Genomic DNA, 12,514 nt, shown 5'->3' with positions numbered 1-12,514 from the left:
TTCTCCTACAGGAGGAAGTCCTAAAGTTGTTACAGAAAGGTGCGATAGAGGTGGTTCCAGAGCAGGAGAGGGGTCAGGGATGCTACTCCCGGTATATCCTGATTCCGAAGAAGGACGGCAGATTGCGTCCGATATTGGATCTCAGAATCTTGAATCTTTTTCTAAAGCAAGAGAAGTTCAAGATGCTCACACTTGCTCAGGTTCTTCAAGCGCTGAATCAGGAGGACTGGATGGTGTCGATCGACTTGCAGGATGCATATTTCCACATCCCCATCCTGAAGTCGCACAGGAAGTATCTCCAGTTTACGGTAGGATCGCAACATTATCAGTTTGCTGTCCTTCCGTTTGGTCTTACTACTGCACCCTGAGTCTTCACGAAGGTGATGGCAGTGGTGGCAGCCCATCTCAGAAGATCGGGGGTCTCGGTTTTCCCCTATCTGGACGACTGGCTGATCAAGGCGGAGTCGCCAGAGAAGGTGCTGCATCATCTGCAGGATACAACTCCGCTGTTGTTCAAATTGGGTTTTTCGATAAATGTGCCCAAATCTCACCTGGTGCCCTCTCAGCGCAACCTGTTCATAGGTGCGGTACTGGACACTACTGTGTGTCGAGCATTCCCTCCTCCTCAAAGGATTCTCGACATACAGGAAATGATTCCTTTGTTTTACAATGGAGCGGTCGTTCCAGTTCTGAAGGTCCTTCGCCTGCTCAGTCTGTTTGCTTCCTGCATTCTGTTGGTCAACCATGCACGCTGGCACATGAGGGCGCTCCAGTGGTGCCTCCGCAGGCAGTGGTATCAGCACAAAGGAGATCTCAGGGAGTCTGTGAGTATCTCCAGGGAAGCTGCGGCGGATCTGTCTTGGTGGAGCATAGAGGGCAATCTGTCTCAGGGAAAGCCCTTCCATCTGCCTCCATCGGTGGCCACGGTGATAACGGATGCATCCACTTTAGGGTGGGATGCTCATCTGGGGGATCTGGAGATCAAGGGTCTTTGGTCTCCAGAGGAAAGGTTGCTTCACAGCAACCTTCTGGAATTGTGGGCGATTCGTTTGGCACTCAAGGCCTTCCTCCCTTCCCTTCGCGGTCAGTCGGTTCAAGTCCTGACGGACAACACTACCGCAATGTGGTATGTCAACAAGCAGGGAGGAGTGGGGTCTCTTTGTCTCTGCAGAGAGGCCGTGCGTCTATGGTCCTGGGCTCAGGACCATCAGATTTGTCTGATGGCAAATCATCTGGCCGGGGTGCTGAACGTGCGTGCAGACAGTCTCATTCGGCAGTTCTCCGCCGACCACGAGTGGAGGCGACATCCGGAGGTGGTTCATCACGTCTTTCGAATGTGGGGAACTCCTCGGGTGGACCTGTTCGCCACTCACGAGAATGCTCACTGCCTGTCATTCTGCAGTCTCCAGTATCCGATGCAGGGAGCGTTGGGGGACGCGTTTCAGTTGAGTTGGGGCTCACAACTCCTTTACGCGTTTCCTCCCATACTCTTGATTCCTCGGGTTCTGAGGAAGGTTCGCCAAGACCGGGCCCAAGTTATATTGGTCGCCCCGGATTGGCCAAGAAGGATGTGGTACACAGATCTTCTCCACCTCTCCTTGTGCCCTCCGCTCCGTCTCCCTCTGAGGGCAGACCTCCTCTCGCAGTCGGATGGGCAGGTTCTACACCGCCACCTCCAGAGCTTACACCTTCGTGCCTGGAGATTGAACGGGGCAACCTGAACTCGTTTTCTCTCCCACCTGATGTGGTAGATGTAATTTTGTCTGCCAGACGTCATTCCACCAAATCTATCTATTCCTACAGGTGGTCTAAATTTGTTCTCTGGTGTGGATAGAAGTAAATTTATCCTTTTGAAGGCTCGTTTATCTGACATTCTGCAGTTTGCCCTTTCTCTTGCTCAGTAAGGCTTTGCTGTGGCCACTGTAAAGGGATATTTGTCGGCTTTCCTCTGTTTGCCGGATCAGCCGTCATTATTCAAATCACCTATTGTTCTACGATTTCTCAAGGGCCTCACAAACAGGTTTCCTCCTACTCCCTTTATTGTGCCTCAATGGGACTTAAACCTTGTTTTGACTTATCTTATGGGTTCTCCCTTCGAGCCCTTGCACAAGTGTCCCTTGAGACTGTTGTCTTTTAAGACGGTTTTTCTTTTTGCATTTACCTCGACAAGGAGGGTAAGTGAGCTTCAAGCTCTAAGTTCAAAACCCTCGTTTTTGACCATTCATGCTGAAAGAATGGTACTTGGGATCAGGGCTGCATTTTTGCCTAAGGTGGTAACTCCCTTCCATCTGGGGCTGTCCATTACCCTCCCTACCTTCTATCCTCCCCCGCACCCTTCCAAGGAGGAGGAGAGACTTCACCGCTTGGACCCTAAGAGGGCGGTGAGCTTCTACCTTGCCAGGACAAAAGACTTTCGAGTTTATGACCAGCTCTTCGTGGGCTTTGTTGGCTGCAGGAAAGGTCGAGCGGTGCACAAGCGCACCCTTTCCAGATGGATTGTCTTGTGCATCAAGATATGCTACTCTTTGGCGGGTAAGGAGCCTCCAGAGGGTTTAAGAGCTCATTCCACTAGAGCTAAGTCTTCCACTTCTGCTTTGTCTAGGGGTGTTCCTGTGGAGGACATTTGTAGGGCGGCAACTTGGGCCTCCCTCCACACCTTCGCAAAACATTATTGCTTAGACGCTGAGGTGAGGAGGGACGGACACTTTGCTCGTTCCGTCCTTCAGGATTTTTTTGGTATAGAAGGGTGGACACCCTCCTCCGGGAGTGGGGACTGCTGTGGGAATCTATTCACAAGGTGAGGAATCCACTGGCAGATGTATCCATCAGAAGAACAAGTTACTTACCTTCGGTAATGCTGTTTCTGGTGGATACAGTATCTGCCTGTGGATTCCTCACTGACCCACCCGCCTCCCCGTTGTCCATCCTTCTATACCTGCATTTCTGTTCTTGGTTGTTTGTTACTGTCAAAAGCATTGTGTTATTTCTTTTGCCTTTCTATTTATTTTCCACACTGTGTGTGTTGATTTGTATATTATGTACTGTGTATACTGTGTATATATTGCTGTCAGTCCGTCCGTGTGCCTCAAAGGCACGGAAAAAAGGGCGGAACTGACGTCATCACGCTGACTAGGTCTTCTTATGGAGCCGGTGACGTCAGTGGAGTCGCGAGCGGAGTCGTGTCTCTGTGACGTCGTCTTCGACCTCATCGGCGTGGACTGCTACAAAAGTGTCCGAATGTTGCTGGCGCAGGGGATATTCACAAGGTGAGGAATCCACAGACAGATACTCTATCCACAAGAAAAAGCGTTACCGAAGGTAAGTAACTTGTTCCTCTCATACATTGGAATGCAAGCACCCCATAAGAGACAAAATGATACACAAAACACCCAAAGCATAAGCAGAGAGAATATTACTACCCTAGATGACCCAAATCCCACCCTCCATGTAGTTTAAAGAATTGGTAGCAACAGGTCTTGCAGACAGCTGCACTGTCAAGCCAGTCCTGGAAACCTTCTAGAAGACTTTCCATGCGCCAAACAAAACTAGCTCGCCCAGTATCCCAACGAATGGTTGCCTTACCCTATGGGAAATATAAAAGTAAAACATACCCACAAGAACTTGTGATAGTAATATTGAACCATAATGCTGAGCCTTCAAAAGGAACCTGTGTCCACCACCGTAGTGCCTACAAGGAATAGTTATTAAATATCAAATCTGATAGAAAGTTAGTTATAAATTCCTTACCTTATAATTACCCCCAGGCGTCCGACTGGATCCGGAAAGTTTTTCATCCGCAGTACCCCTGTGCGTCGAAAGGTGGCATCGGTCGGCTCCGCGTTCGTCGTTGGCATCGTGGTCGCCGGGATAACGATGCGGTAGCTACTTAGACGCCGCCCTCGCACGCTGACGTCGGTTCTTTGTTTTTCCGCGCCAGCCAGTGCAGATCCGGAGAGAGCGGTACCTCCAGTCACTTTTTGACTTACTTTTTCTCGACTTTTGTCGATACCGATTTTGCTGAGTCTATCGACACCTGGTGCATGAGGGATGCCCGATTTCAAGACCTGCAGTTCCTGTAGCAGTCTGATGTCGGTGACGGATCCACACCGCGTTTGCCTGTTTTGCCTGGAGCGCGACCACGATCCCAAGTCGTGCTCCGACTACTGGACCATGAATCCGAAGTCTTTGCGGGAGTGGTCCCGTAATCTTCTTGAGGCCCGGCAGTCTGCTCCATGACGTTCGAGGTCCCAGTCGTGTGGGAGGTCAAGGGACCGGTTGCGGAGCCACCACCACTAGTCTTCTTCCAAGTCTTCGCACTCCTCAGGTAAGTCGAAGCATAAGAAGAAGTCGAAGAAGCATCGTCGCTCTTTGACTTCTCCCAGTCAGCCGGCGTGACGAGGGATGCGGGTGGTTCCGCTACGCGTGCGAATCCCGAAGGGTCGACTCAGAGTTTCCCTCCCTTCCCGGGACCCGGAGCGACCCCTGCCTAGCTTCGCCAATTTTACGAAGAGATGCATGTCCTCATTAGGCAGCCCAACTCCGCCGGCACGCCTTCGGGGCCTGCGGATTTGGCTGGGGGCCTGGGCCTTCGATGCCGGCAGCTTCTGCCCCGGCGTCGTAGGGTCGCCTTGGATCCAGTCCTGGATCCAGATAGGCGCTGGTCGACCTGGTTACACCTCCCCCTGCACCATATCTGAGCTGGCGCCAGCTGTGTCCCCACCCGACGTTGACCCCGGCCTCCACCTCGACGTAGACACGGATCCGGACGATGCCAGATCTGGCGCCCTTCTCTACCATGGCTCCTTTAGACCAGATTGGCAGCCAGAGAAAGCTGAGGAGGACTGGGTCGGGTCTGGAGACCCTTTAAATGACAAGTTGGGCTATGAACCGGACTGGAGAGACGAACTGGGGGAAGCCTGTGGTCTGGATACCTCACCAGCCCTTGGCATGTTGTCTCCTCCTTCCGTGGCTACGGAGGAGGGAGCGTCTTACGCCGTGGTGTTGCCTAGGGCGGCTGAGGCTCTCCACCTCGAGCGACCTACGGTGGCAGTCAGGACTAACTTCCTGACAGAGGTGCTTCAACTGGCAGCGAGCTCTTTGGGGCCCCTGCTACCGTTTAATGAAGCCCTCACTGACATCCTTTAGGGCACCTGGTCCAAGCCCAACACAGGGGCTTCTGTGGATAGCATGATTGCCCGACGCCACCGCCCAGCCCCGGGCGACCCCACTTTCCTCTCCTAACACCCCACCCCTGAGAACTTGGTGATCCAAGCCTCCACCTCCAAAGGCGCATTCCCTAACGCACCACCTGAGAGGGAATCCAAAAAGCTGGACCATCTTGGGAAGAAGAGGTTTTCTTCTTCTTGCTTGGGACTGCGGTCGGTAAACACTGCATGTCTGTTGGGCCGTTACACCCACGCTGTGTTGGACACGGTGGCGCAAGTGCTGCCCCAGTGCCCGGTGGAGGCATGGGCCGTACTCTCCCGTGCAGTTGCCGTAGGGAGAGACGCAGCAAAGTTTACCATCCACTGTGGGCTGGATACCACCAACTCACTAGGCAGGACGATTTACACATCGGTAGCCCTTCAACGCTATTCCTGGTTGAGGTCGACTGGTATTTCAGGGGATGTTCCACCCAAAGCCACAGGCCAGCGCAAGCTGTTCAGCCGGGGACGTGGGAACCACTGCCATGATTCTGGTTGCCAGCGGGTTAGCCAATCAACCACAGCCCCCCCCTGCCGCAGCCTCCAAACCCTCCTAGTCTGACCTTTCAGGGCCACCAATCGCCAGTGGGCGGCAGGATTCGCCATCACCTCCCCCACTGGCGCACCATCACGTCGGAATAGGTGGGTTTTGCAAATAGTCCGAAGGGGCTACTCCCTCCCCTTCGAGACTACCTCTCCATCCATGCCACCTCAGTCTCAGTACCATCACATGTCTGCGGATCATCTGGCAATTCTCCATCAGGAAGTTTCGGCACTCTTAGCCAAGGGAGCCATCGAGCAAGTTCCTGTCCAAGAAGTAGGTCGTGGTTGCTATTCCCACTACTTTCTGGTGCCCAAGAAGGACAAAGGCCTGCATCCTATGTTGGATCTCAGGAACGTCAACCGCTTCCTCCGGAAGGAGAAGTTCAAAATGTTGACGCTAGCTCAGGTTCTCTTGTTCCTTCTTTCTTTGGACCAGCAGGGCTCTACTCTGGGCATTCTTAAGGGCTACCTCTCGGCCATTTCAGCCTTTCTTAGGCTTCCTGATCAGCCTTCTCTTTTCAAGTCCCCTGTTGTAAATCGCTTTCTTAAGGGAATTACTCATCTTTTTCCTCCTGTTCCATTCGTAATGCCTCAGTGGGACTTGAACTTGGTTCTTACTTACCTTATGAGCGCTCCCTTTGAGCCGCTACATAACTGTCCTCTCAGGCTTCTGTCTTTGAAAACTGCCTTACACCTCTGTGCGCAGGGAGAGTGAGCTCTTTCTTCTAAACCTCCTTTTCTGACTGTTCATCTGGACAAGGTTGTCCTTAGAACTCGTCCTTCCTTCCTTCCTTCCCAAGGTGGTTACTCCTTTCCATATTGGACAGACCATCACTTTGCCCACCTTTTTTCCGCCTCCTTCCAAAGAAGAAGAGCGGCTCCACCGTCTGGATCCAAAGGATCACACAAAACAATTCCGGGTGGATTACCAGCCCTTTGTTGGCTACGTGGGCGCTAAAAAGGGTCGGGCTGTGCACAAACAGACCATTTCTGGATGGGTCCTTTTGTGCATCAAAGCTTGTTATTCCTTGGCAAAGGAGCCGCCAGTGGGGTTACGCACCCATTGCACCAGGGCGACAGCAGCTACCACGGCTTTGGGACGTGAAGTCCCCCTTAACGACATCGGTCAGGCAGGTATGTGGGCATCGCTGCACATGTTCACAAGACACTACTGCCTGGACAGCCAAGTCTGGAGAGATTGCTTCTTTGGCTGTTCTGTTCTCCAGGACTTTCTGGTGTGAACTTGGTTCGCAGACCCACCTCCGGGGTTGGTATTGCTGGGGTATCTATTCTAAGGTAAGGAATCTATAACTAACTGTTTCTTTCAGATTAACAAGTTACTTACCTGTATCTGTAAGAAATCTAGGTTAGTTATAGATTCCTTACCGCCCCACCCATCCTCCCAGTTCTCTGAACTGTCTACTAGGTTTAAGGATTTCCTTTCAGGGCCCTAGTTTTGTGCCCCAGTGGTCAGTGTCTTGCATGGCTCTGTGCTTTTGGCGTGGAAAGTTGTGTACAGAACTGACGTCTGCGCCCTAGGGTGGCGTCTAAGTGGCTACTGCAACGGCATCCTGGCGACCACGATGTCGACCGACGCCACCTTTCGATGCGCAGGGGTACTGCTGATGAACAACTTTCCGTTATCCAGTCTGACGCCTGGGGGTAATTCAAAGGTAAGGATTCTATAACTAACTTATGTTTCTTACAGATATATCATTACCGAAGGTAAGTAACTTGTTCTTTAATACTATTATGAAACATCAGATTATTACTCTGCAGTGAAATATCTATTTAATACTGTGCATGACATTTTCATTTTACATTTTGCCATGCTCACTTGATAGTAAGCCATGAAATGTTTATTCAATACTGTCATGAAACGCCCATTTGATACAGTCCCAGAAAATGCACATCTGATACTGCTCCATAAACCTAGTCAGGAAAGCCACCCCATCTTGTGCACTGTGCAAATTGGATACAGTAAGACATATCCATCCGATACTGAGCTACGAAGCACCCAGAAGTTGATTTGTGAGCCAAAAATTCAGATCAAACACTACAGAATTAAAATATAGACACTGAATATAATTCTCATCCACTGCTGTTCAATGAAATAAACAATTAGTGATTGACGTGAATGTAGACTTGTAATAAAAGGCAAATAAGACATAGGAAAATGAATTTTCTAGCAGTTTCATTGCATAAATGTCAATATGTTCACTCAAACCCTACTGTATTTGTCAGTACCTTTGGCTACTCTAAAACTATTGTTTTAAAATAAATAATACATTGGAGAATGTATGTTACTGGAGGTCGGCAAGCCAGTCCTAGATGCAAAACATTGACCATTTCACAAAATGCATCTTGTAGCATAAACTTTTTTATACAACGTGCAAAACCTATAATGCAGTCCAGCAGCAAACAGGTCATCACATCAGTTATTCAGGCAGAAAACCGAAAATGTACCATATTCCACAAATCTTTTCGCTGCTCACAATTGAACAGGTTCCTTGAAGTATAAAACATAATGTCCATAAAGAAGTTGTTTAAAAGACAATGAGAAGTTATTCTTCAAAGGGTATTTTGTTTAATAGTTCTTCATATCAAATACAGCATCTTGGTTTCATTTAAAAATCAGTCCTTGTATTTTATCAACAACAGTGATGCAAATCAGTCAACGTATTTTGTCCCCTGTACAATAAAGCATATAAATATACATCTAAAAACAATATTAGTTGTGTTGTTTACTCCCATTCCTCTTTCTGAATGTCAACTACACAATTTAAAAATTCCATTATTTACATTTTCAAGAGATGCCAAACATTTACTGATTTTAGTTTCCACTTTTTACAGTCTCATTTTAACAAAGCTTTCATTATGTTTACACAGGTGGAGAATGAAACCAATGTCCTACAGGATGGATCTCTAATTGATCTTTGTGGTGCCACACTTCTGTGGAGAACAGCAGATGGATTGTTTCACACACCAACTCTAAAACACATTGAAGCACTCCGACAAGAAATTAATGCTGCCAGACCACAGTGCCCTGTTGGATTGAACACCTTAGCTTTTCCAAGCATTAACTATAAAGAGGTGCTAGAAGAGAAACAACCCTGGGCCTACCTCGCTTGTGGTCATGTACATGGTTATCACAATTGGGGTCATACCAATGACACAGAATCTAACGAAAGAGAGTGCCCGATGTGCAGGACAGTGGGCCCTTATGTGCCTCTTTGGCTTGGATGTGAGGCTGGATTATATGTTGATGCCGGACCTCCAACTCATGCTTTCCGCCCATGTGGGCATGTGTGTTCTGAAAAGTCTGCTAAGTACTGGTCACAGATTCCTTTGCCCTATGGTACTCATGCATTTCATGCTGCGTGTCCTTTCTGTGCAACACAGTTATCCGGAGAAGAAGGCTGTGTCAAACTCATTTTTCAAGGACCAGTTGACTGATGCCATTGTTCAGACACAGCTAACATCATTTTGCTAAGTCAATACTGTGAATTTTTTGCCAACACTAAATTTTATAACATTATTATGAGGGGGCATAAATGATATAATGAATGGCTTGTATTTTTATATGGCGCTTCTTATGACAGATTTTCCATTTTATAGCAATGTAATTAATTAAGTATTACTACTGCCCAACATACTGGCATTCATTGTATTGATGACAGAGCGAGGAAAAACGGTTCCTCCATTATATAAGCCTGTGACTTACAGGTTCCCCAAATGTCCAAATACTGTAGTCTTAACTCGCATAGCTATATTACCTTGCATTCATTGAGACAAATACTTGAAAACTGGGCTGCTAAATTGTGCTGCATACTTCAAAGCAGTGGCATATTTGTTCAAGCCTGTTTGTTTAAATCGTTCTATATTTATAAAGTCTATTTTAATACAGTCAATGTATTTGAAAGTGCTGTTTCTTTTTAATATTTTTGATTAAATATTTTCTCATTGTTTATTATCTAAAAGCTATACTACTGAGGGTATTTTCAGTGCTTACAGTTTTCTTAACTATGAGAAGTAAAAGGCCATTTTACTTTAAAATCAGTCTCTGTTATGCTTTCTTTACTGAGAAACAACATAAAAGTTAAAGAACATACAACAAAATTGGACACAGTTTTGTTTCAAAGAATTCTTGAGAGAAATTACAAGTCCACCATTAAACTACTTGAGACAACAGAAACTTACAGAATCATACAATGTATCAAGCAAACATTCATCTATCAATAATGAAAGATTGAAGCAGAATATAGATTTCAGGGATATTCCCAAAGGTTGTGAAAACATCTTTGTTATGTGATAACAGAATGATTAGCTGTTAAAGGCTACACCAGGAGATGCCTCTAGAAAGAATCATATACCAGTTAACTTCCTTTTATCATAATTCTTCTTGGTTTGCATCCCATTTAATTCAATCATCACATTTGGCCTACAACTTAAAATAGATTGGTCACTCCACACGTTCCGGCTATCATCCATGGAGAGTCCAGTTGTGAAAGGCCCTTGAAAAATTGCCTGAATATAATAAGCCAGAATGCACACTAAGCTTGCTTGAATGCCAATCAAAATACCAAACTCAGGGACATTGCAAGCCTCCGCTCCTCCTGGATCTGATGTAGCTTGTCATGATAAAGTCTTACCTCTCCAGATTTCAAGATGGGGAGCTTATGGTCTAGTTCCTTTGCTGTACCTGCCTCCCCTCTTGGTAGTTAAGTGTTGAGCATTACATTCAGTCATGTGTTTGTTTGACTGCTTGAAAAGAAATGTTGGCTGGACTACTCCGGTGAAATGCACCAATCTATTGCTAATGGCTTCAAAGATATTGTTCTTAACTGTGACTTTTTTCATAAAGGACTGACCAGGAATGGTCAGATGATCAGCTTCTATTTTAAAAGCTGTTTGAGGAAACTGTTCATAAGAAGAATTACATTAATATCCTCGCAGTGCTCATCTGACATAATGTCACCCTCATGCACCATAAAAGGTGAGGTGTTAGATTTTGATCCACCTTTGCTTGTTTTCCCACATTGATTGGGAAGGAGTTTCAGAAAGGCGTTTAAAATCAACAACCTGCATTTGATAGGATATTGATCACTATTCGAGGTTGAAGTGATGTCAGTGGGCAGACCTTCAGATTAGTCTTAAGTGCTTTAAATTGCGTTCTCTGGCGCCCGCCCCACACACATTACTTAGAAAGGGCTGTGTCTGACTTAGTAACTTTACTGTTCTATAGGTGAAGAAGCCGATTTCAATCTCACTTTGCCTGTGCGTTGGATTGTCATAAAATCTACATTTACCAGTAAATGCTGCCTACGTGAAATTAAAGCTGACCACACCTTTCCTGCCAGAAAAGGAATTGTGTTTCTTTCCAACCCATAGATATAGATTCTCTCATTTCCCATGAAATGGGTTGAAAGGACTCTCATTGCAATAAGATGGAGTTACCTACTGAAGTATCTATAATGCCGTAAGCAATTTTACGGGTTAAATGTTTTCTGTACCCTCATTGGTACGGGAACACTACATGCATGTTGCTGGTCCTTGTTCATTTGTGACCGTGATACAAAGTAATTAGCAAGAATCTGACTAGTCCATTGCTATATTGGCAATAGAGGGGACACACTATATCTATGGTGTGTCCCAAATCCGTAGTTGGAACCCAAAGTTGCTTCCACTGGGACTTGCAATATATTCACAAATGTGTAGAAAGCTCCAAAGTTAGGTCAAATGAATTACAGATGCATGGCTCAAGAATTGCATGATTGCCAGCAGGAAGAGTGGAACTAAAGCCAAAACCCAGACTGAGGAACTTGATTAGTCTCACTGGCACTGAAGACCTCATTGAAACCAGTAGTGATTTTTGCAGGTAGGCTGTCATTTAAAGAAAATAGATACTGTGTATGTGCTTCGCATACAAGAGTGACAATTGTATTCCTATCTTAGTGACTGCTGTACCCGACTCCTAGAAAATAAGTGCTTGCTTGTAGCTGCCGGCAGCAAGGACAAAATTACCACCTGCTAAAGTGGGCATTGTACCATAGGCGGATACGGGTTGACTATCAAATTCTTTTTCTCCACATCCTTTTTAGCATTTGAGGTTTTGACATTTGTGTTTAGTCCCAAACTTAGCTGCTGTTTCTCAGTAAGGAATTGTGCAATATGCAATTTATTTTATTTGGTTAATTGTATAATTTGTTAAATACCGTGTACATGTGATTGTGCACATGCCATTTCTCCTGTTCTGTTTTGAAAGTGACCTTGCCAGATTTGACATATTAAGTTTATTTTAGAAAGTTTAATTAGTTAGCAGTTTCCTCCATTGACCTAAAATCTTGTACTAATTTTACTGTTAATTAAACTTAGTGCTCCAAAGTTGCCTCTGGGTGGCATGCAGCGCATTATGAAACTCAATAAATTGTATTTAAAGTTGGATCATTTTTGTACTTTATTTGTGTACTATTCCTCTCTTTTGGGTTTCTTTGTGTGAGTTGGTTGAACAACCATACATTGGAATATGAACCATACATTTTATTTTATTAAGGCAAACATTTCATCTAACTTGGAAATCGGTCTTTATGATGACTACTGACTTCAGTATTTTACTTTCAAGTCTGTCTCATAGTTAATTCACCGACTGCTTTGCAACCATTTGTCAGTGCATTACGGTCATTGTGGTCTCGCTGTTTGAGTATTTGATTGTTCATTCTTTATCTTTACTTTGTTTACTTTCGATACATCTTGCTGTGTTCTGACGT

At 46.1% G+C, this 12,514-nt stretch overlaps 1 protein-coding gene across 1 annotated transcript in view; it reads left to right on the top strand.

Annotated features, from left to right (window-relative positions):
- The window catches only part of PELI2 (pellino E3 ubiquitin protein ligase family member 2), a 195,027-nt gene extending 182,838 nt beyond the window's left edge, over window positions 1–12,189 (top strand). Inside the window, exon 7 of the mRNA XM_085626149.1 lies at window positions 8,637–12,189. Coding sequence (XP_085482275.1) covers window positions 8,637–9,203 — 567 coding nt within the window. The 3' untranslated portion in view covers window positions 9,204–12,189. The remainder of the gene's footprint in view (window positions 1–8,636) is intronic.
- The last annotated feature ends 325 nt before the right edge of the window (window positions 12,190–12,514 follow it).

The sequence above is a fragment of the Triturus cristatus genome, chromosome 9, assembly GCF_964204655.1.
Source record: "Triturus cristatus chromosome 9, aTriCri1.1, whole genome shotgun sequence".
NCBI classification, from domain to species: domain Eukaryota; kingdom Metazoa; phylum Chordata; class Amphibia; order Caudata; family Salamandridae; genus Triturus; species Triturus cristatus.
This window is presented reverse-complemented; position numbering and strand designations above follow the sequence as displayed.